At 37.6% G+C, this 27,253-nt stretch overlaps 1 protein-coding gene across 1 annotated transcript in view; it reads left to right on the top strand.

Annotated features, from left to right (window-relative positions):
* Positions 1–27,253, top strand: part of EML5 (EMAP like 5) — a 114,152-nt gene that overhangs the window by 48,237 nt on the left and 38,662 nt on the right. Inside the window, 13 exon segments of the mRNA XM_075711926.1 lie at positions 6–112; positions 503–621; positions 11,115–11,301; positions 13,095–13,200; positions 14,479–14,572; positions 16,557–16,657; positions 18,554–18,756; positions 19,900–20,011; positions 21,047–21,174; positions 22,867–23,008; positions 24,816–24,968; positions 25,809–25,940; positions 26,978–27,066. Of these exon segments, the coding sequence (XP_075568041.1) occupies positions 6–112; positions 503–621; positions 11,115–11,301; positions 13,095–13,200; positions 14,479–14,572; positions 16,557–16,657; positions 18,554–18,756; positions 19,900–20,011; positions 21,047–21,174; positions 22,867–23,008; positions 24,816–24,968; positions 25,809–25,940; positions 26,978–27,066 (1,673 nt within the window).

Below are 27,253 nucleotides of genomic sequence, written 5' to 3'. Positions count from 1 at the left end.
GGCAGAGAGTCTGGTTGATTCTAATAGTGATGAATCAGATTCAGATCAGTCTGATGTTCCAGAGCTAGACTCTGAAATTGAACAAGAGACACAGATCACCTATCGTCGACAGGTAAAGATTTTAGTTTTAATGGCAGTTGGAATGCTTCCCAGGGTTTAAGTTGGTCTTTTTATGACGACCTGGTGAAATCTGAAAACTGGGGAGACAGAGCTGAGCAGGAACTGACCAAAACCTTTAGAATTATTATTATCAGAGGTATTCAAAACGTTAAGATACAACAGAGGGAAAAAAAGTGATTACCTGTATTCCTAGTATGTTCTATTAGAGTTTTGGTTGTAATTTAAAAACAAGTTACACTATACAATAACCAGCTACAGTTATTGGAGATTTTTTCCCCATGATGTCAGTATAACATTTTTGTGGGTGATAACTGTGGCTGAATTCTCAGAAACTTGTTTTTCTTATGAATATCTTAATTTATAAGTGTGCTCTCTCTTAAAGGTTTACAAAGAAGATCTACCTCAGCTTAAAGAGCAATGCAAAGAAAAAAGAAAAAGTGCAGCTTCTAAGAGACGAGAGCGGGCTCCAGGGAACAGTATAAGATTACATTTTGTTCATGGGTATGAAAACTAGGATTCTTTGAAATATACAAGGAGACTGTGTTTTGTAGATTGGTGTTTATAATTTAATAATCAGATGAAATACTTCTGGGTCAGTTGCTTTGTGATTTACTGTTTTTATTTATTTCTGTAAAAATAAACTTATGCTAAATTAATAGAAAGCTTTGATGCCAAGCTAGACTAATTCTGAACGTGAATTCTGAAGTGAATTTGCACTGAAACTTTAGCTGATACTTATTATTTGAATAGAGGTGACTAAATATACTATTTGGCTATCACCCACATTTTTCAGTGTCTGGAAAGTAATGGTTCTCTTTGGTATATTATTTTGGAAGCTACGACAGAAACTTGGTGTAGTTGAAGATGACTGGGTTCTGTACTAAGTAGTGTTTCTATCAGTGTTTTATTAAAAAAGTATAAATTGTTTGTACCTAACCTGAAACAACTTATATGTTCCTGTTTTAGTTTAGGAATTAAATTTAATTCTTAATAGGTCCTGGAAGTGTGTTAAAATTCAGTTTCATTCTCTTTTTGGTGCTAATTTGAGTAACAAAATGACTTTCAGATGCATCCTTGAAATCTTATGATTTCGTCTTTAGGATTGGTAGTCTCCCATAACTGAAGACTTTTTTCATCAGGACAAAGATGTGGTGTTTTAAAGCAAACTGGCAGTAGATGTTACTACATTAGAATAATGATCAGAAATATAAATTCCCTTGATACAAAGCAAAACCAAAGCCTTTATTAAATTAAGGCATTGGAAATCAGGTAATACCGTGTTTTCCTTTCAAAAGATACCTCTTTGCAGGAATACAACTTCTTTTTAGAGATAACTAAATGCCCAGATAAGTTACTGATACTGTCTATCTTTATAATGACACTTAAACAATTTTAGAAGGGCTCCACATGGAATGCTTAATAAATTAATTGGGTAAGCATAGTTAATTATTCAACTCAGCAATTTCGTCTGTAGAAGACATGGAGTCTGAGGAATAGCTTTGGAAATAATGACAACTGGGAAGCTTGGTGCAGAGTTGGTTTTTTATTTCTATTTTTGACGCTCCAGAATTCTCAGTTGAAATTTTTATATCTGTGCAGAAAATGCATTGAAGTGGGTAGCTGTACGTAGTCTTTAAAATTTGGCCTAAGCATCAAACCAAATGATCCTGAAGAAGATGTAGCACAAGCAAGGGCCCTAGATCTTTGGGATTATTGTTATTTCCTTCACAACAGAAGTGAAGCTTGACCAGAATATCCAGGAATGACCAGAAGTAGAATGTCCAGTTGAGTTCTGTCTGGTTACCCAGTGGGCATCAAGGAAACTAATGAAGAATCCATGCTGAACAACAGATTTTTCTCAATGTCCAAGCTGTTAACTTTAAAGTGACCCACATCCAAGTGAGTAATAGGCATATTCTCTGATTCAGGAAGTCTGCTTTGCTTCATCTTTCTTTAGCTGCAATGGAAATGTCTTGGATGTTCCTTGAAAGTGTAAAAAGTGGTGCTTTTTTTAACTAGGGTAATAGGAAGCTCTTTTTCCTTTCTTTGTTTTTGAGCACGTTGGTTTTGTGTTTTGAATTTGTCAACTGCCATGAAAGATGAACTTTTAAAAAGCTCTTCATATCCTGTAAGAAATCTTTTAAACCTCTGGTTACTTTTTGAAGGGAATAAAAACAATAATGCTGAGTATGTGAGCTAGCCACTGACTAATACAGATGATAAAGCCATTTCTATTAACAGGTTAATCTTTTAAGTGCATCTTTAAGAGATCTGATGCAATCATGATCAGAAACATGTTATTAAAGTGGTGTACTAGTTTGGCCTCTTTTTGACTATTCCTGTATTGTCTTTCTGCCATGTCTTTGACAGTGGTGGTGGTTCAGAAACATAAAAAGGATACATCTTTTGAGATATTCAGAGGAATCCCTTTCTCAGACTCAATGCTTATAATACTTTGTTTTTGCTGGCAGGGAATAAGGATGCAAATATAATACTTATATCCTGTATTCTCTCAAAGCTATGCTGCTGATCTCACAAGAATGATTTTTTTTATTTTTTTTTATTTTTTTTTTTAAATATTCAAAGGATTTAAGCAGAGTGTAGTTTGAGTTTCAGGATACTCATAGGACTGACCTTATCATAAGATGAAATTTGGTTATGGTTTCAAGATGACATGGGATTTCTCATGCTCTTAAATGAGAGTCTTATGACACCTTGCATGGATTCCTACCAGAGGGCTACAAACCTACAAATAGCATCTGAAGGGAGTAAGCGATGAGTGGATCCTGTTGAGAAAATACTATTGCCATACAAAAGTATTTTAAAACAGAAAAATATCTCTACCTTTGTGCTAAAGGTTCTGACCTCAACCATGTTTATTTTGACATTTGTTTCTTCTGGAGATTTTTGGGGGAGGATTGCACTACGCTTGGAAATTTCCCATATGTACTTTGAAGAGTAACATACAAATTTTGAAACGCTTACAGCATCAGACAAACTATGGACATTGACTCTTTTCCCAGAGAGGACACTACTTGTGAAGTTGCCCCTTAGTTGGCAATAGATGTGTAACTTGCAGCAGTGGGTAGGATCCAGCTTCAGGTTAAAGGATTTACAATTGTGTGCCTGAAAGTAAGTGGTTTTATGTGTGTATCTAAGTGTCCGTCACAGTCGGTGGAAATCCAGTCAGTAGTCAGTGGAGCATAAGGAATGATTTGGCTCAGGTAAAATTAAATGCTGACTGGTTGGTCAGCTGAATAGCTCTGCAGGTTCCATTGACTCTATCGACTAGAACACTGTTCATTAAAATATAGGTGTTAATATATCTAACACATATGTGAACACCTATGTTTACATGTCTTAATTTCAAACTGAATCCAGTCTGTGCTCTTCATGACCTTGGTAATGGCAAAGTTTTTTTCCTACATAGAGTTGAGGTAGCTATCTTTTCCTCTGAAAGTTACTGTCATATTAACTTGAATCAGTCCTGGACTGATGGTTTGATTACCTGTTGCTGAAGACTACTTGAAAGCATCAACTACTGCAGAATGCAGTGTTACGTTTGTTGTGCCTTGTTATATATTATCCAGCAACTGTGATGCAAAGCTTGCTTTCATTATTATTTGGTTTCTAGTTGCTAATCGAGATGCCTTGTAAATTACTTCCGTGGTGTTTTTTCCTGCATGTGAAGAAATTATTTCTCTTCATGCTTTTTCTGAGATTAGCTAATAATCTCAGTTCTAAATTGGTTTAATAATATGGAGATGTAAGTATTTTGGAGCTGTGTAGCATATTCTCAGGGAATGATCTTCTGCACTGAAACATGCTTCTTTTAATCTCTGCTTGGACTGTCTAAGCCCATCGCTTTATCCTTCTGGTGAAAAGTACCTATATAGTCAGGGAGTTAGTAAACTGGCATGTGGGAAAGACCACCTATTTTTTTATAACTGGAGGAAGTGAACTAAAATCCAAACTTCTGATCATAAAAAGTTGTAGATATGAATAATAAGAACTATTTTCCTGCATCCTAGATACATTTTGGATGTTTTGGTGAAATACGGCATTAACGTACTCAGTTTCACTATGATTAACTTACAGTATATAGACAATTGTTATGACAAGGGCTGCAAGAATTCTGAATTTCTGGGTTGCAGCTAGAAGGATCTGAGACCCTTTTGCTGTCTTAATGCTTTTTACTTTTATTAAGTGACTGCTAAGCTTTTAAGAAATTGCTCAATGTCCAGTATTTCTAAAGCATTGTTTCTTTCAGCATACATATTTTCGTAGCTGCTTTTTAAAATATTCTCATTTAGGGTGCATATTTTTATTATTCTGTGCTTGCAAAGGAAATCCAGTATTTTTAATAGATCACAGTGCAGAGTCAGCGAAGCACAGGCAAATGACGTCTGAGTGGCAGTAGGTACAGGTATCTTCTTTGGCACTGTGCCTGCCTTGCCCCCCACTGAATGTTGTCATGTCCTTAAACTGTTGATGTTGCATAGTGTGATAGGTTATTTTTGTTTTCTTTCTTCATAGTTACTGTAGGTCATTGTATATTATGTCCCTTTAAAAATGAGTGGCTGGACATCAAAGAAGGGTGCAGCACAGCCAGGCAGGGCAAGCAGGCAGCACGTTGGGTCAGGCAGAAATCAGCTTCAAAACACCTATGCATGTTGCTGCTGGGGGAAGTTGTTAGTGAAAGATATGGATGGAGGGAGGGAGTGTGAAACATGACTGAAGAGTCTGCACCTGTATTAAGAGTCTAAATTGTTGGTCACTGAGAAGAGCAGGGAGCAGATGTATAGCTGAGCCTCAGACCTAATGGAAAGAGAGATTTTTCTAGAGACCTTGAAGGAAGAGTAACTCAGGAGACACTGAAAAGTTGCTGGATTGGGACCAAACCTGAAGTTAAGAACCTGCCTGTGAGTACCAGTCTAAACAGTGGGTTGGAGGGAGACTTACTTCAAAGCTTTTATTTCTGTGCTATCACAGGTTTTGCTGCTTTAAGAAGTTCACTTTGCTTGTTCGTGATCTAATAAGACCCAGCTTTGGACTTCACAGTATCACAGACAGTACAAAACTGGGAGGACTGGCCAGTAGACCGGGTGGCTGTGCTGCCATTGAGAGGGACCTGGACAGGCTAGAGAACTGGGCAGGGAGGAATCTTATGAACTTCAAAAAGGGGAAATGCAGTGTTCTGCATCTGGGGAGGACTGGGCCTCGACCATCTGCTGGTCTGTTTAAAAAGTTTGTGAGATGATTTTAGAAATTTTTCTCTAATCACGTATGATCTGACATAAGTACCATTGTGTGTAGTGTAGGTGAGCCAACAGAAATAGTGTGTTCAAACCTGCTCCAGATACGTGCTGTGGTGTTTTCCAGTAATGAGCAGGTCTAGTATTTGTGAACATGGATCCATGGCTGGAGCTTTCAGAATAGTATTAATTAAGCTAAAGTTGGTCAACAATCTTAAAGATTCATTACTTGACCAGTGCGTGTGGTTGCACAATGCACACAAGGAACGCTATATATAATTTTATGAAAGACTTTTCTACCTGGACTGCGTAATTTCTGTGTCATTTAAACCTTTAAGTGTCTCATATGCAGAAATTGCCTTAATGCTATCCAATTCATTTTGTGTATGACACTTACTGGTATGTATCTTTGTCTGATACAATAATTTAAAGACCTGCACTGTTGCAAAAAGATCCTGCATTTGTTTTCTCTCTTAAAAATAATGTAATTTGTTCTGATGATACATGCTTTTAATTAAGCAAAGAAGTTAATACCATGAGAAGTATAACATAGACGTTAGAGATTTCTGTTAATTTGCACTTGCTGATGGTGAAAGTTTAGTTATTTTGTTTGCCAGGAATGACTTGCTGACCATTCTCAGGGCTTTTTTCCAACTAGTTCAATTAGAAGCTGGATGCAAAAATACTTACATAGAGCCTTATGATCCCTAAATAAAGATCATTCATGGCCAATTCAAACACATTCAAGTGTCATTCCCTTCCTGTAAATTTAACTATATATTTAGAAATGTAGGCAGATTTTGCCTGCATCTTTGTGAAATAATTAAAACATTGATTTAGGGAAGATCTGTAAGAACAGAAGAAGGAAGAGGAAGACATTAGCTGGGGAATTAATAGCATAGAAACAGGATGTGTCACCTGTATATGGAGTATTGTTTATACCAGAAGAAAGGAAGGAATGAATTTACGTTTCGCATTTTTAAATGTTATCTCCATTGACTGCATTATTAAAAACACTAATTGAGGACTTGCTTGTTTGTTTAACGTTTTTTAGGTTTCTGAGCCTCTTAAATTACTTCTGAAAGTAGGACCCTAGCCTTTTTGAAAATGCCACCTTTGGTTTTTATGGGGTACTGAATCTTAATCACACCTAGGAAGAAATGTGCATACTGTGATAGTGCATACAGAACTCAGTTGGGAATTGGCCTACTCATGCCAGTTGCTGTATCGGTACAGAAAGGAGACAGGTTTTTCCTTCAAAAAAGAAACTAATCTGGAAGAAGATTGATGTATTTGTTTTCTGTTAGCAAGTTTCCAGAAACTTTCAGTTTTATGATATCTGTGTGTTGTGGTTTAACCCAGCAGGCAGCTAAACACCACACAGCCATTTGCTCACTCCCCCACCCCCTGCAGTAGGATGAGAGAATCAGGAAAAAAAAAAAAAAAAAAAAGTACAATTTGTGGGTTGAGATAAAGACAGCTTAATAGGACAGAAAACAAAGGGAAAACAATAATAATAATAACAAATAATAATAACAACGATAAAAGAATATACAAAATAAGTGATGCACAATGCAGTTGTTCACCACCCCACTGACTGATGCCCAGCCAGTCTCCAAGCAGCGGTTGCCACCCCCCGGCCAGCTCCCCTCAGTTTACATACTGAGCTTGGCATCATATGGTATGGAATATCCCTTTGGCCAGTTCGGGTCACCTGTCCTGCCTGTGCCCCCTCCCAGATTCTCACTGGCAGAGCATGGGAAGCTGAAAAGTCCTTTTTACTAGTGTCAGCACTACTTAGCAACAACTAAAACATCAGTGTGTTATCAACATTATTCTCATACTAAATCCAAAACACAGCACTATGCCAGCTACTAGGAAAAAAAAATTAACTCTGTCACAGCCAAAACCAGGACGGTATCCACCCCTTATTCTATACCATCTACGTCATGCCCAGGTCCCACACTTTCCAATACGTTCCAATTAATCACCACCACTTTTCCTATCTTTTGGTATGTACACACAGATATCATTCCCTTAGTCTATGGGCCCTCCCTCTAAAATGTCCATTGAGTTCATGTAGTCCATGACTTTGGGCTCCATCTGTCATAACAGTCTTTCAGGGCAGGAGAGATGGTGTGTGGTGTTGGACTGTTGCATGCTGAAGCCAGTTCTGGTTCCATCACCTTTGCTCTTTTCCTGTTCTACCATCGCTGCACTTTGCTCAGTTTCATCAAGGTTCGTTCTTCATTAATCTGTGCAATTCTTACTGTAGTACCATTGATATGGCATATAACCACCATAAAACTGATGACATACAGTATTATACAGCAATTAACATCATACATGTGATATACCCACTCAATGCCATGCTCTTTGTCCCAGGTGTCTATGAGGTTGTTTCGGAAATGAGTCCTGTTGTCTGACTCAGTTCTTTCTGGGGTGGCTTTTCAAGGCCCAGGCTAGTGTTCCAGGTGGTGGCATGGGGCACGGGATATGTTTCCAGCCATGCGGTGGTTGCTTCCACCATTGTAAGCACATGGCACTTGCCTTGGCGGGTTTGTGAGAGTGTGATATAATCAATCTGCCAGGCCTCCCCATATTTATATTTCAGCCATCTCCCTCCACACCAGAGAGGCTATAACTGCTTGGCTTGTTTGATCGCAGCGCATGTTTCACATTCATGGATAAGCTGTGCAATAGTGTCCATGGTCAAGTCCACGCCTTGATCACGAGCCCATCTATATGTTGCATCTCTTCCTTGATGGCCTGAGGTGTCATGGGCCCAACCGAGCTATAAATAATGCACACTTATGTTGCCAGTCCAGATCTACCTGAGCCGCTTCAATCTTAGCAGCTGATCCACCTGCTGGTTGTTTTGATGTTCTTCAGTGGCCTGACTCTTGGGTACGTGAACATCTACGTGATGTACTTTTACAACCAAGTTCTCTACCCGGGCAGCAATATCTTGCCACAACGCAGCAGCCCAGATGGGTTTGCCTCTGCGCTGCTGTGCTTCCGCTGGTGCAACCACCCCACAGGGCATTTGCCAGCATCCGTGAGTCAGTAGTGAGATAAAGTACTGGCCATTTTTCTTGTCAGCAATGTCTAAAACTAGCTGGATGGCTTTCACCTCTGCAAACTGACTCGATTCACTTTCTCCTTCAGCTCTTTCTGTGAATAGTTGTATAGGGCTCCATACAGCAGCCTTCCACCTCCGATGCTTTCCCACAATACGACAGGACCTATCGACAGGGTCCTCTCCCACAATATGACAGAGCATGTTGCTTCTCATTTTCTCACAGTTTATTATAGTGGGACATCTTCAGCACGTGTCATCTCTTCCTCTGGTGATATTCCGAAATCTTTGCCTTCTGGCCAGTCCACGATCACTTCCAAGATTCCTGAGCGACTGGGGTTTCCTGTTCGAGCTTGTTGCGTGATTAGTGCAACCCACTTACTCCACGTAGGATCAGTTGCATGATGTGTGCAGGGGACCCTCCCTTAGAACATCCAGCCCAGAGCACTGGCAGTCAGGGTGCCAGGAGGAGCTGTGCTTCAGTACCAATCACTTCTGAAGCAGCTCAAACTCCTTCATACGCTGCCAATATCTCTTGGAGTACAGCAGGCCTGGGATCCTCTGTATCCCCAACTCGAAAACCCTAGGGGTCGACCTCACATCTCCCCTGGTGCTTTCTGCCAGAGGCTCCAGGTAGGGCCATTCTCCTTGGCTGCAGTGTAGAGCACATTTTTTTTACATCCTGCCCTGCCCGGACTGGCCCAAGGTCTACAGCATGAACTATTCCCCTGTTTAACATTTTCAAAGGCTTGTCGTTGCTCAGGACCCCATGTGAAAGCATTCTTCTTCCGGGTCACTCGATAGAGAGGGCTTACGATCTGACTGTAATTTGGAATATGCATTCTCAAAAAACCCACAATGCCCAAGAAAGCTTCTGTTTTCTTTTTGTTAGTTGGTGGAGACATGACTGTTATTTTGTTGATCACATCCATTGGGATCTGATGATGTCCATCTTGCCATTTTATTCCTAAAAACTGGATGTCCAGTGCAGGTCCCTTGACCTTGCTTTGTTTGATGGTGAAACCGGCCTTCAGAAGGATTTGGACTATTTTCTTCTCTTTCTCAAAAATGTCTTCTGCTGTGTTGCCCCACACAATGATGTCATCAGTATACTGCAGATGTTCTGGAGCTTCACCCTGTTCTGGATCAGTCCATGGCAAATGGTGGGGCTGTGTTTCCATCCGTGGGGCTGTTGATTCCAAGTGAACACCCCTCCAAGTGAAAGCAAGCTGTGGCCTGCACTCTGCTGCCAAAGGGATTGAGAAAAACGCATTAGCGATGTCAGTTGTGGCATACCACTTGGCTGCCTTTGACTCCAGTTCGTATTGAAGTTCTAGCATGTCTGGCATGGCAGCACTCAGCGGTGGTGTAACTTCGTTCAGGCCACGATAGCCCACTGTTAGTCTCCACTCCCCATTAGACTTTCGCACTGGCCATATGGGACTGTTAAAGGGTGAGCGAGTCTTGCTGATCACTCCCTGGCTCTCCAGTCGACGAATCAGGTTATGGATGGGAATCCGGGAGTCTCGGTTGGTGCGATATTGCTGCCGGTGCAGTTGTGGTAGCGATTGGCACCCGTTGTTCATTGACGCTCAGCAACCCCACAACAGACGGGTCCTCTGACAGACCGGGCAAGGTGGACAGCTGTTTAATTTCCTCTGTCTCCAAAGCAGCTATACCAAAAGCCCACCAGTACCCTTTTGGGTCCTTGAAATACCCTCTCCTGAGGTAGTATATGCCAAGGATGCACGGAGCCTCTGGGCCAGTCACAATGGGGTGCCTCTGCCACTCATTCCCGGTGAGGCTCTCTTCGGCCTCCAATACTGGAGCTGTTGGGATCCCCCTGTCACTCCAGAAATACAAATGGGTTCTGCCCCTGTATAACTTGATGGCATTAGGGTGCACTGTGCACCGGTGTCCACTAGAGCCTTCTACTCCTGTGCGTCTGATGTTCCAGGCCATGGAATCCACGCAGTCCAGTAAACCCGGTTGTCCCCTTCCTCCAGCTGGCTGCAGGCAGGGCCCCTCTAACACTGGTCATACTATTTGTGGTTCACTTCTTGTAAATGTGAATCAAAAGTCCCTTGATTAAGATTGGAAGTAAAATCAGCCCTTCTGCTCTGTCTGGGGAACTGCTCACTGGAAACTGGAGCAGTAATTTTCCTGGAAGAACCCTTTTTTGTGATTGTTTTTCCTTGCCGCTCACGTACCCGTGCCTCTGGGGTTGAGGTCCGCATTCTTGTGGAACCTTTTGCTGCCTGATTTTTGAGCAGTAAGAGATAGAAAATGTCCAAAGCATTAGTTTTGGCTATTTCATTTAATTACATGTTGCATGCCTGAATTCTCCACGTGGTCTGGTAATTACTGGTCTAGTAAGTACTAGTTATTACTTCCTTTTCTAAACTAGCTGTGGACAGTAACTATTAAATAGCAGCCACTTTCAAACTAATGCTAGTAGTACTGATATCTGAATAATAAATGGAATTGATAAATTGGTATTCCTTTGGGAAAATATGTTAATGATCTTAAAACACCAAAATGGTAATTGGTAAGTAATCTTGAGTCTTTACATGTGCAGAATGCATCTTGCATAATTTTGTCTCAAAGTTTCAGTATATATGGTAATGACCTTGATGAACAAACTTTTTTTCTTTAATTAGTTACAGAGGTTACGACTGTCGAAGCAATTTATTTTACACTCAGACGGGTGAAATTGTATACCATGTTGCAGCAGTGGGAGTGGTGTACAATCGACAGCAGAACATACAGCGCTTTTATCTAGGTCATGATGATGACATTCTTTGCCTTGCTATTCATCCCTTAAAGGACTATGTGGCAACAGGCCAGGTAGGATGTGTGCTTATCTGCAATAAGAAACTGAAGTTGTTACTACTGAATTTAGAAAAGCCTATTTTGGAGGAAGGAAGTCCAGTCTACATTTATTCAGGTGAAGGAATGCATTTCTGTTGCAGATGGAATCGTGTTAAAAAACTGCAACATAAGTGGTTTTTCTAGTTCTTTATGTTAATTCTGGTAAGAGTCTTTAGTTGATAGGTTTTTTGAACTTTTTTATTTAAGAATAGATTCATATTTTTTATTCAGCATTATGTTGCTTTTTCATGATAACAAGTGGAGGAAATGTGCAATTAAAATTTTTTTAGTATCTTAGTTTTGAAGTTAGCTATGTTATTATTACATTCATGTATTACATAACATGAAGTTAGCAGTTATTACATTCTGGCATTTCAGTTTCATGCATTATGTTTTTGGTTATCACCTGTAGCCAAACTGTTTGCTGTTTGTACATGCAACACAGGTATGTATGTTGCTAAAGTATTTATAGTAGTTCATTTTATCTTTTGCCAGACAGTAATTCAGGTAAATTTTTTTCACTCAAGTTTTCTGACAAACATCTCTTCCCATAAATGTTTATACAGCAGGACTTGAAGGTTTAATTTGATATTCCAAGCTTTTTTAATTATTATCAATATTATTGTCGTTATCGTTGTTGTTGTTATATAATAAATTGGAGAACGTGAACTGAAATTTTTAATAGAAATAAATTTTGCTTCTAATGCCCTTAATTTGTGTAAAAATGTTTGAGATGAACATAAATTTGCAGGTCAGTTTAGAGATTAAAGCCCTAAATGTGAGAATTGATTCTATTTAATTTTGGAGTAGTAAAGACTATAAATAAAAATGTGCCTGGATTTACTATATTTTAAAATACCTTATGCTATCAACAGAAAGATACACTCCATTATATACTGGTTTATATGTACACCAGTTTATGTTGTTGTGTACTACATTACCTGCAGAAATTAGGTAGTACAGTAATAAAATTCCCCATGCAACACTGGTTCTGCAAGTCTGCAAACAGATTTTCTTGATAACTGACGTTATGAAAAGCTTTGCAAACATCACATATTAAATTTGTGGCAAAACCAGAGACAGATCCTAGTTTTCTTGAGTTCTGCCCCTGGCCTTAAACGCAGGAGAGTGTTCCTCTAGTTTGGCAGCCCTTTTTTGTGTCCTGAGGTGCAAAACCTTTGGAATAGCAAATAATCTTGTACATATTGACTAACAATGCTTGTACATAGTTGAATAAGCTATATTCCATTTCTTACCAAGTTCTAGTTACCTGCATTAGTGCCATTCTAGTGGAGACTACTGCACAGGTATCAGTGCATTAGAATCTGATTTATAGGGACTTGTAATGACACCAGAAAGCAACAGAAGTCACCTTGATTTCTCAAACATAGAGTAGCTTACATACTAGCAATAAAAATAACCTTTTATTTTTAGACAGGGAATGCTTGAATTGAAATGATTGATGGAATAAATATGCCACAGTGCAATCAATGAAGGGTTTTCCCCCCACCCAAGAGGACTCTAGTTAATTGTGATTAATATGCCTAAGTTCTTTGGAGGGAAGAAGGAGCCAGCTGGGCAGTGGTATTTGTAAAGCCAGAGAAGGAATAATATACTGCCAGCCAGGCAGAAGTAATACTAGGCAAATTTTATCACTGTAAATTTTTTCAAATACTTTTTAAAGTATTTGTCAATATTATACTTCTAAACAACTGTGTGAAGTAACTGAGAAATGAAAAAAAAATGGTTATAAATATGTATACTTTCAGGTTGGTCGAGATTCCTCAATACACATTTGGGATACAGAAACAATAAAACCACTCTCAGTATTAAAGGGCTATCACCAGTACGGTGTTTGTGCTGTTGATTTTTCAGGTAATAAGTGTTTATGTATGTATTTATTTATTTATTTATATACTATTTTCCTTTTGTGGAAAATACAGAAAATCAGTTCTAATGAGCAAGTGGGAATTCCTTTACAGTGAAGATACTGTATTAAAAATATTCTTCAGTGATCAATGTCGAATGGGAGAGGCTGTCTTCAAGCGATCATTCTTTAAAAAGAGCTCCTGTGGAGTCTTGCACATCAGGAAATGCAAGAACAGGTTCTGTGTCATTTAATAGCTGAGCTGATTACTTTGGAATTTCTTTTGGTTGTATGAGGCAGGAGCATGGATATTGACTGTTGTGTCTGCAGTACAACTGTGTAAGAGAATTTTTGAGCAAATTGATCAGGTCTGCACTTTTTTTTTTCTTTTTAATTAAATCCTGCAAGCCAATTGAGTAGCACACTGATAAATTCAGAAAATCCAGTTATGGAGTTCTGGGCAGAAACCCAGCCCTTCTCTCCACCCTATACTAACATAAGAGACTGTCAGTTAAATTTTTTGAGGTTTTTGCACCCCACACATTGAATTCCTGTACCAATGTTAAATTTCCCTTTCTCCACTGGCTTCTATTCATTCTTTAATGGTTTGGATTTCCTAGATAGGATGTCTAACCTCACAGTGAAGATGTGTGATCACAGAGATGAGTAGTTTGGGGTCTTTGATGGTTCTTACCCGTCTTTGGTTCACCTTTTTCAAGATGTGAATCTCATTTCCCAAATTCTGGCATGGATGCATAGCAATTTCAAAGATGGATACATGTCAGAAAGTTGTTGATCACAAGTGAGCACAAATAACTTTTTTCTTGGAGGTTAATGTGGGATACGTGTCAGAGCTGCTCAAAGACTTCACACTATTACTAAGTTTAAGGATATTACATAAACTTCATGGTATTGCTTCAGTGCTTTCCTTTCCCTGAACAGGGATTTTCAGAGTGAACAGAAAATTCTCACAGTACAACCTGTGATGAAGGTTTTTGTGCAACTATGTCAGCAGCTAGATGAACAAAGGATTTGCTACAAACACAGAGGATCTAAGTGCAATTTTTAGACAGGGTAACTTGAAGTCCTAAACTCCATCCAACTGACCACTCAAGTTAAAAGCAAACAGATGACAGATGTGCCTCTAGGCACATGTCATACAGTTATTTACCTGTTTGTACATTATTATAATATTTGTGAAGCTATAATATTCTTTAGTATGGTTTCTTATTATTGCAACATAATATTATCTATGTACTCTCTTAATCATAAATTTATTTTTCTAGCGGATGGGAAACGATTGGCTTCTGTTGGAATAGATGACAATCACACTATTGTACTCTGGGATTGGAAGAAAGGAGAAAAGCTTTCAGCAGTAAGGTAGGAATTTAACTTTGTTTTAAAATTTGTACCTGGGTTTACTCTCAAATGACAGTAAGCAAAATATATTCTTTAAAGAATAATAGTTCTCTAATAAATTAGCAGTTTCTATCACTTAAGTGATGCAGGCGATAACATCTAGCACAGCCTTAAAACTTTCTTTGGAAGAAAAAACTGAAGCTCTGATAGAGTCAACAAGAATTCTTACAGTGACAGCTCAACTGGTGAAGAAAGAAGACATAGAAGACAGAGCTGATTTTTGTTTATTTATGTGATGTGTTCCAAAATAATTTCTTTAAAATTCACTCCATGCACTTCTGTTGGCCCTCCCAGAGATGTATGCTCTGCTTTTCAGATCTTTTTCATCAGAGGTCATGTCTTCCTTGGGATAGTTGTTTGCAGCTGTTTTACTCAGTTCTCTTTTCTTCAAGGTTCTTTCCTTTTCCTTTCTGAGTCCTGAGCAGCCTAATCTAACTTTGAAGTTAGTCTGCTTTGAACAGGAAGTTGGACTAAATAACCTCCAAAGGTTAAATATTTTTGAAGTTTCTTTGACTCTGCACGATTATTTCATACACGTTTATTAAATAGCGTTTTAATCTACAAGATAGAATCTGATTTCTGATGCTGAGTCATGTTTTTGAAACGTTTGACTTTGTTGTTTCTCAGGATCTACTACTTCAAATAGAGCAGTAATGTGAGTGGGCTTTTCCCCTCTCTGCCTGGATTCAGTATCTGTACTCTAAATATTGTTCTGCGTAGGTTTGAAAGGGATTTTTTCTCTGCAGATACAATTTTTAAAGTATCAACTTCCTTTTTATCCATTGAGTATTGCTCTTCAATGACATTTACTCTCATTTTCTTTTTAAACACGCTCTGAATTTCTTATCCACCAAGGCATGAAAATCCTGAATATTTGTCACTGTTATTTGTCAGAAGCCCGGTTAGCTTGGCTTCTCTGAAGATACTGGTTTAGGCCTTTCACTTGTCTGCCTTTCAAGTGTGTTTTGGTTTTTGGTTTTGTTTTTTGGTTTTTTTTTTTTAATTCCCTCTACTCTCTGAACCCACCAATCTCACTTAATTCTTTTTTTTTTTAATCAAACTTTAACCAGTTTAAACTGGATTTAGTTTCTGGAGTGCTTTTCCTTCTACCTACTCAGAGGAACTGAATACAATTTTTGAGAGCAGCACCTATACTTGGAAGATTATGGTGTGAGTTTGGAAAGAAACTGGCTCATGCTTTTTGTTACTAGTTCATTTAGTGGTCTGAAAATCACAGAAGGTAAAAGGTTATTGCCACTCTTAAACAGGGAGCAAAAATTAAGGATTAGAAGCTCTTCTGCACTTTAAAGAAAAGAAAACCCTACTATAAGCTACTCTTTCCTTGCACAGGTAGCAAACATAGTTGAAAGCTGGTTTTCAAACTATAGGACTGAAGCAAAACATTGGTTCTATAGAAGCATAGTAAGAAATCTAAAACACACAAGTTTTGATGTTTTCTAAAAACTGAAATCTCCATTTAAAATTTATATAGCAGCATATGTTTTAGTCTAGCAAGAAAAATAAAAAAAACAATTAAAAGGTGGATGAGAATGGCAATTTATTTTCAAAACGAGAGACTTTTAAGTAAGATTTACAACTTTACACCTTTCAGTTTCATTATGAGCTGTCAGAGGTCTAAATGCCATATACCTAAACTTAATGCAAATACATACTCTTTTTCAAAGAAAATGCCACTTAGTGGATTTCTGAAGTAACATAATTACTCACCTGCTTTGGAAACTGAAGGGTAATGAAAATAGGACAGGACTTGGCATGTTAGTTCTTTGGCTTTCCTCCTCCTCATAATAAATTATTGTTAATGATTTGGAAGTAAATGTTCGCAAGATAAAGAAGGTATACATTAGCCAAAAAATCCCAAACCAAAACCTGTTTAAAAATATGAATAGTTATATTTTTATTTAAAATATTTTGCTTTGCATTTCAGGGGAAGCAAAGATAAGATTTTTGTTGTTAAGATTAATCCTTATATGCCTGATAAATTGATTACAGTTGGAATTAAACACATGAAATTCTGGCGTAGAGCAGGTAAGGCAACTTTTCAGAATTACAGCGTTTTCTGTTACTTAAAGTATAAATATTGCATCTCTTACAGTATGTTTCATGCATAAAAGGCAAGTGCTTTCTCTGTGTATCTCTCTAAGTTAGCTTTGACCTAGTAGAAATAATATTAATTGGCATTATGGCAGTAGTGGGAATTCATTTTAAGATAAGTTTGCCATGGAGCTATAGCTACGCAAGTAGAAAGGACCCTGGATTTCCTACTGTCTGATTTTATATCTAATAATAACGTAGCACATCTGACAATGTTAGAGTTGCTCTAAAATTGTAGAACAGTTTTTGGAAGTAGAACAGTTTTTAGAACATGTATGTTATAAAGAGGCACAAATATAAATAAATTTAAGGTTATAAAAATCCACATAGAAAAATTCAGACAAAGTACTTGAAGGGGATACATGTGCCAGTTGAGACCTGTTTGTTTAGATACCTCTGTTGAACTTGACAATTAAAAACCAAGGTAAAGCAGCTTGCTTTATCTGCTTGAAAAATTTTGAAGAGTGAAAAATCCATTCCCTGGTATTAGTATGAACTTCATTGCTTCAAACCTCAAAACGTATATAAAGACATGTGCTACAGAAAGCTAGCTTATCTGCTAAGAATGTTCTAATTATTCATGTAGAATTTGTGCACATCAACTCACCTGAGTCCTTGATAGAGATTAATTGTGGAGAGAAAAGTCTGTGATTAAAAAAATGACACTAGTTTTCTCAGTTCTGGCTCCAACAGAAATTAATCAAGGTTGCCTGAGAGCAAGCTGTTGAAATCTATATAAATTATTAATTTTAACAATTGTGCTTGCTATCTATAGAAAGAACAAAGTGTGTCAGAATATTTACTGAACGAATTACTATGAATTCTTTAGAAAGAAATCTTAACTATGATAAAAGCCTGGAGATGGTGATTTTGAATAAAGAAATGAAATTGTTTAAAATGCCTCTTTTCTCTCTGGCATTGCTCAGTGAGCAGGAATCAAATTTCTCTAATGCTGCAGCCCATCTGTGTGAAACTGCAATGGCACACTGGCAAGGCAGTCACCGCGAAACACACTCAGCAGTGTTAATGTGAGGACTAGAGTATCAGTGCACCTTAACAAATGCCAAGTGTCTGAAATCTGCACTAGAGCAGGTGCACTTGATGTGAGAAGTGACACCAAAGTCTATGCTTTGGACTATATTTTCATCAGTGCCAAGTGATGGCAGAGAGGTTCAGAGACCTTGCCTCTGTAAGTACGAGAACAGTATGAAGTGTCAGATCCTGAGGGGCTTCTGTATTATACCACATGAAGTTTCTCTGAGGACTGTGAAAATATAAATCTGATTTTCTAGTCAGAAGTTACCGTGCGTTAGACCTGTCAAATGATTTTAGATGTGGTATTTTAAAGAATTTGAAAATGTATATAGCTGTAACGTTTCTGTTATCCAGAGGCCAATATAGCAAACCTCTAAAATAAAATTAGAAATCCTCTCACTCAAAACATATCGTGAAAAGCATGGGATATCAAGATTTAAACTTTTTTTTTTTCTTTCAAGTTAATTTCATTAGGAATTTCTATGAACTGTGTGGTGAATGTTAAGTTTTGTGTTTACGTGTGAGTTTACAAATGCACTTCCTCTTTGCACGTCTGTGTGGGTATATGTATATTCAAATCCAGATTCAAGTACTAAGTTAAAAGTAAGTTGTTTTTCTTGAAAGAAGCCAAATAGTACAAAAAATTTATTTTGTGAGAACTCTTCTCAGGCTCAATTTTTTGGGGAGCATGCGTGAACCAGAAGAAAAGGACTTGTTGCTCTGGGTAAGCCTGTATAGTTTTTGAAAAATAGTTCTAAGCAAACATCTGATGACTTGTTTTTTGGTTTGAACCAGGCGGAGGACTAATTGGGAGAAAGGGCTGCATAGGTGCATTGGGAAGAACCGATACAATGATGTGTGCAGTATATGGCTGGACTGAAGAGATGGCGTTCTCTGGAACTTCCACAGGGGATGTTTGTATTTGGAGAGATGTGTTTCTCATAAAAACTGTTAAAGCACATGATGGTCCTGTGTTCAGCATGCATGCATTGGAAAAAGTAAATAAACTGCTCATTGTTCTTTGATGTCTGAACAAAAAAGTCTATTAAGTTAGGCCTTTCCCAAACTCAGGAATCCATGGCTTTATTTCCATTACAGAAGAGCCTTGTGAGGTGCAGATTCAAAACAGTGAATCTGCATGTCTCTAATTCTTGTTATGTAGCATGCTGTTTCTCAGACCCTTGTGGTCCAGTGACATCTTATTCAGTAATTTTTTCATGACCTCCTTACTAAAGAAATAATATTAACTTATGATAAATAAAAGTACTTTTTGATTTAAGTATCCGTAAGTTTAATGGAATATGTGAGCTTCTGAGAGAGGAAGAAGATCATACTCTCACTGTTTTGTGCTGTAATTACCATCTACTAGTAGAAGCATTCAATACGTAGATCACAAAGTACTCTCTCCTGATTCTGAACTTCTTTTGACTCAGTAAAGCCTTTAAGCATGTGCTTAAATGTGAATGGGTGTTCCAGTTAGATTACTTGTATGTTTGAAGTTCTGTATATGTATGTGTTCTGCTAGGCTAGACCAAGTTATTCCACCTTCTAATATTTGAGTTTCAGTATAGTAGCTTTGGACAAAGCATGTGTTAGTCATATTGCAAGAACTAAGTTCTCCAAAGGAAAGTACAAATTATTTCAGTATTAAGTATACCTGTTGCTTCATTAAATAGCTTTAAACAATTTTTGAAGACAGAATGTCACAAATATGCATATATTTGAACAATTTAAGCATTAATCATTTTTTTGTGAGTGGTATTAAGTTTGACTTGGAGTAATGAGGTGAAATGCCAAAGGGATATTTAGGCTAAATATCAAGAAAAACATTTCAGTATGTCAGTTAAATTATTTTTCTAGTATGGTAGAAGTTTATTGGTTAGAACTTTTAAATCCAGCCTGTGTACATGGACTGTACAGAGCTGTGCTGCCTTTGTCAGGAGGAGAATTCTATCATTTTGTTGCTCCTGATCTTTTCATCTCTAACATCTGTGGTTCTGTGCATTGCAGTGTTGTATATAATCCATTTTCAGTATGGGCAGAAATGACTGAAAAATTAAGGAAAGATAATAATTGATTATAACTTGTGATTTTTTTTTTTTTTTTTAATTTTTTTTCCCCCTTTTCCTCCCCCGTCCCAGGGATTTGTCACTGGAGGAAAGGATGGAGTAGTAGCTCTCTGGGACGATACCTTTGAACGTTGTCTCAAAACCTATGCCATCAAAAGGGCTGCTTTGGCCCCTGGGTCTAAAGGTAACATGGGCTTTACTCTATTTTTTTATTCTATTTAAAATACTTTCTTCAGAAAACTCTTTCTGTGGAATTGCTTTCCCCAATAGGAGGAAATCCACATTTGACATAACAAATACTAAAAATGATTTTTTTTTTTAAAGCTTTATTGATTCTAAATAAGTCATTTTTCTGTTGGGAGGGGAATGGTATGTTGTAGTGTCTGCACATTTGGTGGATGCAGATCATAATATTTACCTTATTATATGCCTGAATTAATGAATGTAACCTTGAGTCTCTTACCACCCAGGTGATTACTTTTTTTTTTTTTTAAAGTGGCAACCAAAAAGCCATATTTCTAATCATGAAGTATCTTGTCTGATCTTTTTTGTTTTGGAGGAGAAATGGAATTCAGAATTGTAGTTAGTTTTGTAAGGTATTAGTACATTTTATGACTTTATTTTCTGTAAATGCGTATGTCTTTTGAAATTACTTAAGAACATTTTCATTCCTATTATTCCTATTTCTTCCATTTATTCTTGATCTTAGTGCTGATTTACAGTTTTCCTTATTTGACATTCTGGATAGCCTTTTCTTCCCACCCCCGGCCTTAAAGTTACATTTGCTGTGTTCTAAGGTATATGGTTTGACTTTTCAAAAATCATGACTGGAAACACCCATTAACTAAAACACTCTACTACAGAGTATCTCATTCTCATATCTGTTTAATAAAAAGCTAGATTTTAAGGTACCATAAATGCTGGCAGTATAGTAGTATATACTTCACATGCACATTTTTTCACTAAAATTGCCAATGAGTCAGGCTGATTAAACTTCAGAGATACTCAGCTGAGAAGAAAGATTAGTGTCAGTTGGGTAATTGCTAAATACTCCTAAATGAATCCAAACATGTAAGTTCTTCCATGCAGGAGTATGTTTTTACTTGTTTGCTACTGAGTATTTTTTTTCTACAGCGAGAATGTAATGTGCATATGTGTGAAAAATCCTCTTTAAGGTATACTTGAGAATCTTCTGTCTTCTAACATTTTAATGTTGCAGGTCTCCTCTTAGAAGATAATCCTTCTATACGTGCCATATCTTTAGGACATGGTCATATTTTAGTGGGCACAAAGAATGGTGAAATATTGGAGGTGGATAAAAGTGGACCAATAACTCTGCTGGTTCAGGTACATGTTAACTGTTCACTTCAGATTTTTAATGCCAGGCTAGACCATTATGACTCTTTAATAAGCAAAACAGATCACAGAATTTCATGTACAAAATTGTTCAACAAATTCATCCTTTCAAACAGACGAAGATCATATTTCTGTTTAAAAATAAAAAAAAGAAAAAAAGCATGTGAAACAGTGGATCCTCCACCAAATTCCTTATTAACTTTTTCTGAGTACTAATTACCCTTAGTATTTTTAAAAGTTCTTCTTGAGGTTTATTTTCAGATTTTCTTTGTATTTATGTAAAAAAAATTCAGTTTTCTTTGCCATACCAAACAGACTGCATTTCTTAAGCCTTAACTACAAAACAGGCTTTTTACATCGTATCATTGTATTATTTTCTTTCATACTTAAATAAAAATCTGTGGATCTTCAATTCACACTTCTGAGTGGCCAATGCAATGTGTAAAGAACTAGATTTTTTTAAAGAATATATTAGAACCTAAGGTAAAGAAAAAAATCTAGATCATAGAATAGTTTGGGTTGGATGGGACCTTTAGAGGTCATCTAGTCCAACCCCCCTGCAGGGAGCAGGGACATCTTCAACTAAATCAGGTTGCTCAGAGCCCCATCCAACCTGACCCTGAATGTTTCCAGGAATGGGGCATCTACCACCTCTCTGGGCAACCTCTCCCAGTGTTTCACCACCCTCATTGTAAAAAATGTCTTCCTTATATCCAGTCTAAATCTACTCTCTGTTAGTTTAAAACCATTACTCCTTGTTCTGTCACAACAGGCTTGCTAAAAAGATTGTCCCCATCTTTCTTACAGGCCCCCTTTAAGTACTGAAAGGCTGCAATAAGGTCTCTCCACAGCCTTCTCTTCTCCAGGCTGAACAACGCCAACTCTCTCAGCCTGTCCTCGTAGGAGAGGTGCTCCAGCCCTCGGATCATTTTGGTGGCCCTCCTCTGGACCCGCTCCAACAGGTCCATGTCCTTCTTGTGCTGAGGGCCCCAGAGCTGGACGCAGTGCTCCAGGTGGGGTCTCACCAGAGCAGAGCAGAGGGGCAGAATCCCCTCCCTTGACCTGCTGGCCACGCTGCTTTTGGTGCAGCCCAGGGTTCGGTTGGCTTTCTGGGCCATGAGTGCACATTGCTGGCTCGTGTCCAGCTTTTCATCTACCAGTACCCCCAAGTCCTTCTCTGCAGGGCTGCTCTCAATTTCTTCATCCCCCAGCCTGTATTGATATCGGGGCTTGCCCTGTCCCAGGTGCAGGACCTTGCATTTGGCCTTGTTGAACCTCACGAGGTTCACACAGGCCCACCTCTCCAGCTTGTCCAGGTCCCTTTGGATGACATCTCGTCCTTCTGGCGTGTGAACGGCACCACTCAGCTTGGTGTCATCTGGAAACTTGCTGAGGGTGCACTCGATCCCACTGTCTGTGTCATTGACATAGATGTGTGTGAGGATTATTTCTCAGGGAAAAGTTTTCTCTAGCACTAATCACTATAATTTGCACTTTTACTTTAATTAGCAGGGTGAGGTTTTTTCCAGGTGTTCTGTGTTTCTATTCAGATATTTCTTTATTATGCTCTAAAGATATGCATGTTCTCACTCTGTTTTTTTTTTTTTTTTTAACTTCCTTGAATGTATTATTTCATATTTCAGTTTAGAATACAAAGTCATCTGATTCATTGTGTTTTTTCAGGGTCACATGGAGGGGGAAGTTTGGGGTCTAGCTACTCATCCTCATTTACCTATTTGTGCCACTGTAAGTGATGACAAAACCTTAAGAATATGGGATTTATCTCCTAGCCATTGTATGTTAGCTGTTCGCAAATTGAAGAAGGGTAAGATGCTTAGTATGTAAAAATGTTTAACTAAATTCAGTTGACATTTGCTAGCATTATGAATCTTTCAAAAGCAAGACTGAATAAATTCCTTTCTTTGCTCAAATTATTGATGTGATGTTCACGAGTTATGTAGCCCTTAAGCTAATGAATCTGTAAGAAAGATTTCTGTGTAATACTGTTCTTAATATGTTACAATTGCAAATAATCTTGAAGTTGGTGAATTTACAATAAAAGTTGGGCAATTACATAAATCTGCCATGTTGCTTATATTATTGCAAGCTTTTTTGAACAGTGGAGGACTTCCAATCTAGAAATTTTTGGAAGAAATCTTAGAACTAATGTTGAATTTCTCTTCTTTGTGAACTTTAGAAGAATCTGGAATGTCAAGGAAAGAGGGTAGTCATAAAATTCTGACTCGTTGTACGATATAACTAAATCCTATTTTGACAGATGGAAAATCTGTTGTAAGTGACATCATATAAGGAGACTTTTTTTAGGATTAGACCAAACTGGCCTTAACAAGCTTTTAGTGATATATATGCTTTGCTAGACAAAGGAATACAATAGGCTTTATCTGTTTGGCGTTCAGTAAAGCATTTTGATCCAAACCTTACAGGAAGCTTAGCTGAAGATGATTTGGATTGATAAAGTAAATATAAGAAGAGTCATGAGCTGGCACAAGCAGGGATTAAACAAGAAAGTTTCAAGTTGGTGAAGTCTGCTCAAGTCTTAAAGCTGATATTAATATTATTAAGAGTAGTTTTGGCAGAAAAATAAGGACTGTGATGACTTAATGCTGATGAGACACATTTTGAGGTGCTTTGGCTATCTTAAAAACCACCTGTGTACTGTATAGAAAGAGCTGGATACTTCTGCAGACTGCAGTAATGGAAATGAGATAATATTTGGTAATTAATAAAGGCAAGACTCAATAATTGTAAGAAAAATATCTCTTATCTGAGGAGTAACTGAGGAGCAGAAGCCTCAGGATGTTCTAGCTGGTCACAGGATGACAATTATATGTGATAGTGAGGTATTTTGCCCAGAACATATTGAAGTATTCATGTAATTTACAAGAGACTAATCAGAATATTTTTGGTGTAAACTTCTCATCTGTGTCCAGCTGAATGAAATTAAACTGAAAGTTGAGTATGGAGAAAGACGAGCTACAGGGTAATGAATGGGAAGCTTTGTGGTGGAGTCAGCCAAATAAAGGATGACTGTCTACAAGTTAATCAGAGGAATAAATAGTGGGGAAAAATATTTACAGTAATGGAAAATTCTGGCATGGAAACAAATCTATATAAGCTGACCATAAATAAACTCAGATTGGAAGTTAAACTGTTTTTCAAATGAAACTTCATGTGTTTATTAAAAGGATTGTATGACATAGTGACCATGATAGCAAACAACTGGATTCTGTGAGTCCAAAAGGTCTTTTCCAGCTGTATTCTCTTTACCAGAGCAAATGGTAACAAACAACAGGCACCAGATATTAAGAAGGAGAGCAAATTAAAAAATATAGACAATAATGATTAATCTGTATTACAAACGTAGAACATATGTCAACTAACATGCAAATAAATTTAATCTAAGATTCTGGGGTTGTGTACTTGTCGATTTGCCAATAGCTTCTGTGTGCTATCACAGATGTAGAGCTTGGAAATTATCTTGGCAGCACCTAAAAAATGTCATTAGACTATATACTATAAGAATAGCTTTCCATTACTACTGGAAAAATAAATCCAAAAGAGGGATTATGCACTGTAAATGTACCTGAAAGCCATTTCTGTCTTCCTCATAGGAGGTAGATGTTGCTGCTTTTCTCCTGATGGAAAAGCATTAGCTGTTGGTCTCAACGATGGAAGTTTTTTGATAGTTAATGCAGATACCCTGGAGGATCTAGTCTCTTTCCAGCACAGGAAAGATGTTATTTCAGAGATCCGATTTTCTCCTGGTAAGTGATTTAAAATGCAGATTTTTGTATCAAGGTTGTTCAAGCAAGCTAACCTTTAAAAGATAAAAGAAGTACGAGATTTGTAGTACTCTTTTACATGTAACAAATAAGTCAGCAAGACTAATATTAACATTTTGAAAAATATTAGGTGTGAAGTCCTATATTGCTCATTTAAGGATGAGATTATTGGAATAAGTTTGCTCATATAGTAACCTCCTGAATGCAACAGTCAATCTTAAATCATGAACATAGAGCAGCCTCCCTAGGTCTCTAGGGTTCCACTTCATAAACTGCGTAAGTTTGGCTCTTCACTGAGGTTAGTGTTAGCTAATGAGAATGCTTGAAACTGATGTGTTGGAAAGTTCTGGTGGTGTCTTTTTTTCTTCTTTTTCCCCCTACAGTGGTTAGCACTCCCAGTGAGGACAGTTTTTTTTCACACAGTGTAGCTCTTACTTAGGAACTCAAATGTGTGGCCTAAACTAATACTACTACTTCAGTGAAAATACTCTTCTGTAGGAGAAATTTGATGCAAATTACTGATACCAGTTCTCATGCAACTTTCTGGTTACCGAAGCCATACCACTCTCCAAGTGCAATAAGTGCTTAAAATTTCATCAAATGTTTTTTTTTTATTTATGAAGATGTAATGTTGTAATGGTTGTCTACTTCATACTGATTTTGATTATGTGATACGAACATTGGTCTGTCGGGGACGATGTATAAATTAGCAAGCTCTAACCAAAGAAATCTGAGTTGCTAAATTCCAAAATGTACTTGTGTTTAATATACAGGGCACTACAATTTTTGCAAACATCTTGTCTTTCTACTGATGTGTTTTAGGGGCTGGAAAATACTTAGCTGTGGCATCCTGTGACAACTTTGTAGATATTTACAATGTAATGAGCAGTAAACGAGTAGGAATCTGCAAGGGAGCCTCCAGCTATATCACACACATGGACTGGGATGTAAGAGGTAAGCAGCATTCATTCTAAATCTCTACTGGAAGGTTGATTACATTATAGACTAAACACAGTACATCTACAGTATGAATTTATGGTATCACTGACAGATTCGTTTCTTCAATTTATGAATATGCTCACAGCATCTGAATAAATATAAAGCCATGATTTTTACTACTATGCATGTATTTAGAAGTTGTGCGATTTGAAGTAAAATAGATTGTCTCTACAGATTGGTTTGTTTGGGGTTTTTTTTACATCTTCTGTGTTTATTGTTTGACTTCTACTCCTTGAATAATATACTGCATAATGCAGTTGCATCTCTAGCTCAGGAAAACATATCGCTGTTGTCAAAAGTAGCAGAAAGACTGGATTTCCTATCTTCCTGGGTCTAAATATGTGATTAATTTGAATACTAACTTTAGTCCTTTTTCATAGAAAAACAAGGCAGTGCAGTTGTTCAATCTGTTAGTTCCTGCTCTTACTCCTCTACATAATCACTTTTGAAACAGTCCAGTTTAATTTGAAAGAGTGTTACAAGTTAGCTGCTTCTGAGAATTTTGAAAACAGGAAGAAAACAGAAACATTAATGAGAATTTCCCTCAGAAAAGAAGTAGTATAAAGGCAAGCAGAAGTCAGCTGCTTGGAAGCAGCCATTGGCCGGGCAGTCTATGTGCTTCTCAGTCCCAAGAGCACATGCAAACTGGTCAGCCAGTTGCCACAAACAAACTCTGAATTAGACCCAGTACATTTTGTCTACCATCTGATGGGACAACCATAAACAGCAGAGAAAAGTGATGCATTATTATAGTTTTCAAAGAGAGGAGGGACTGTGAATTTAAGGGGTCAAAGGACTCTGATCTTCAGAAGCCCATACTTCCAGTTCCACTGTTTATGTATGCAACTTTTTCCAATAGAAACAAATAATTTGTGTAATGCTGTTAACAACAAAAATTTTAAAATAACCTTTTTTCTTCTTTTTTTTTTTTTTTTTGGTAAAATGGAATCTTCTATGTGATGTGAATGTACAATATGTAACATGTTTTATAGGGAAGCTGTTGCAAGTCAACACTGGTGCTAAAGAGCAGTTGTTTTTTGAAGCTCCTCGTGGGAAAAAACAGACAATTCCTAGTTTGGAGGTGAGGAAACAGACTGCCTTCTTAACTTGTTTGCAAATTAGAGTTGTGATACAACTGTCTGTATCCCCCCGAGAATGATAAAATACATAGGGCATATCACATTTGTCTCTTCTGTTAAGAAATGGACATTTGACTGACTGTTAAACACTCATGAAAATCTCAGTGGACTTCCTTATGCCTCTTTTGA

The sequence above is a fragment of the Pelecanus crispus genome, chromosome 6 (assembly GCF_030463565.1).
Source record: "Pelecanus crispus isolate bPelCri1 chromosome 6, bPelCri1.pri, whole genome shotgun sequence".
NCBI classification, from domain to species: domain Eukaryota; kingdom Metazoa; phylum Chordata; class Aves; order Pelecaniformes; family Pelecanidae; genus Pelecanus; species Pelecanus crispus.
The sequence above is the reverse complement of the archived record's forward strand: the minus strand, read 5'-3'. Positions and strand labels throughout refer to the sequence as shown.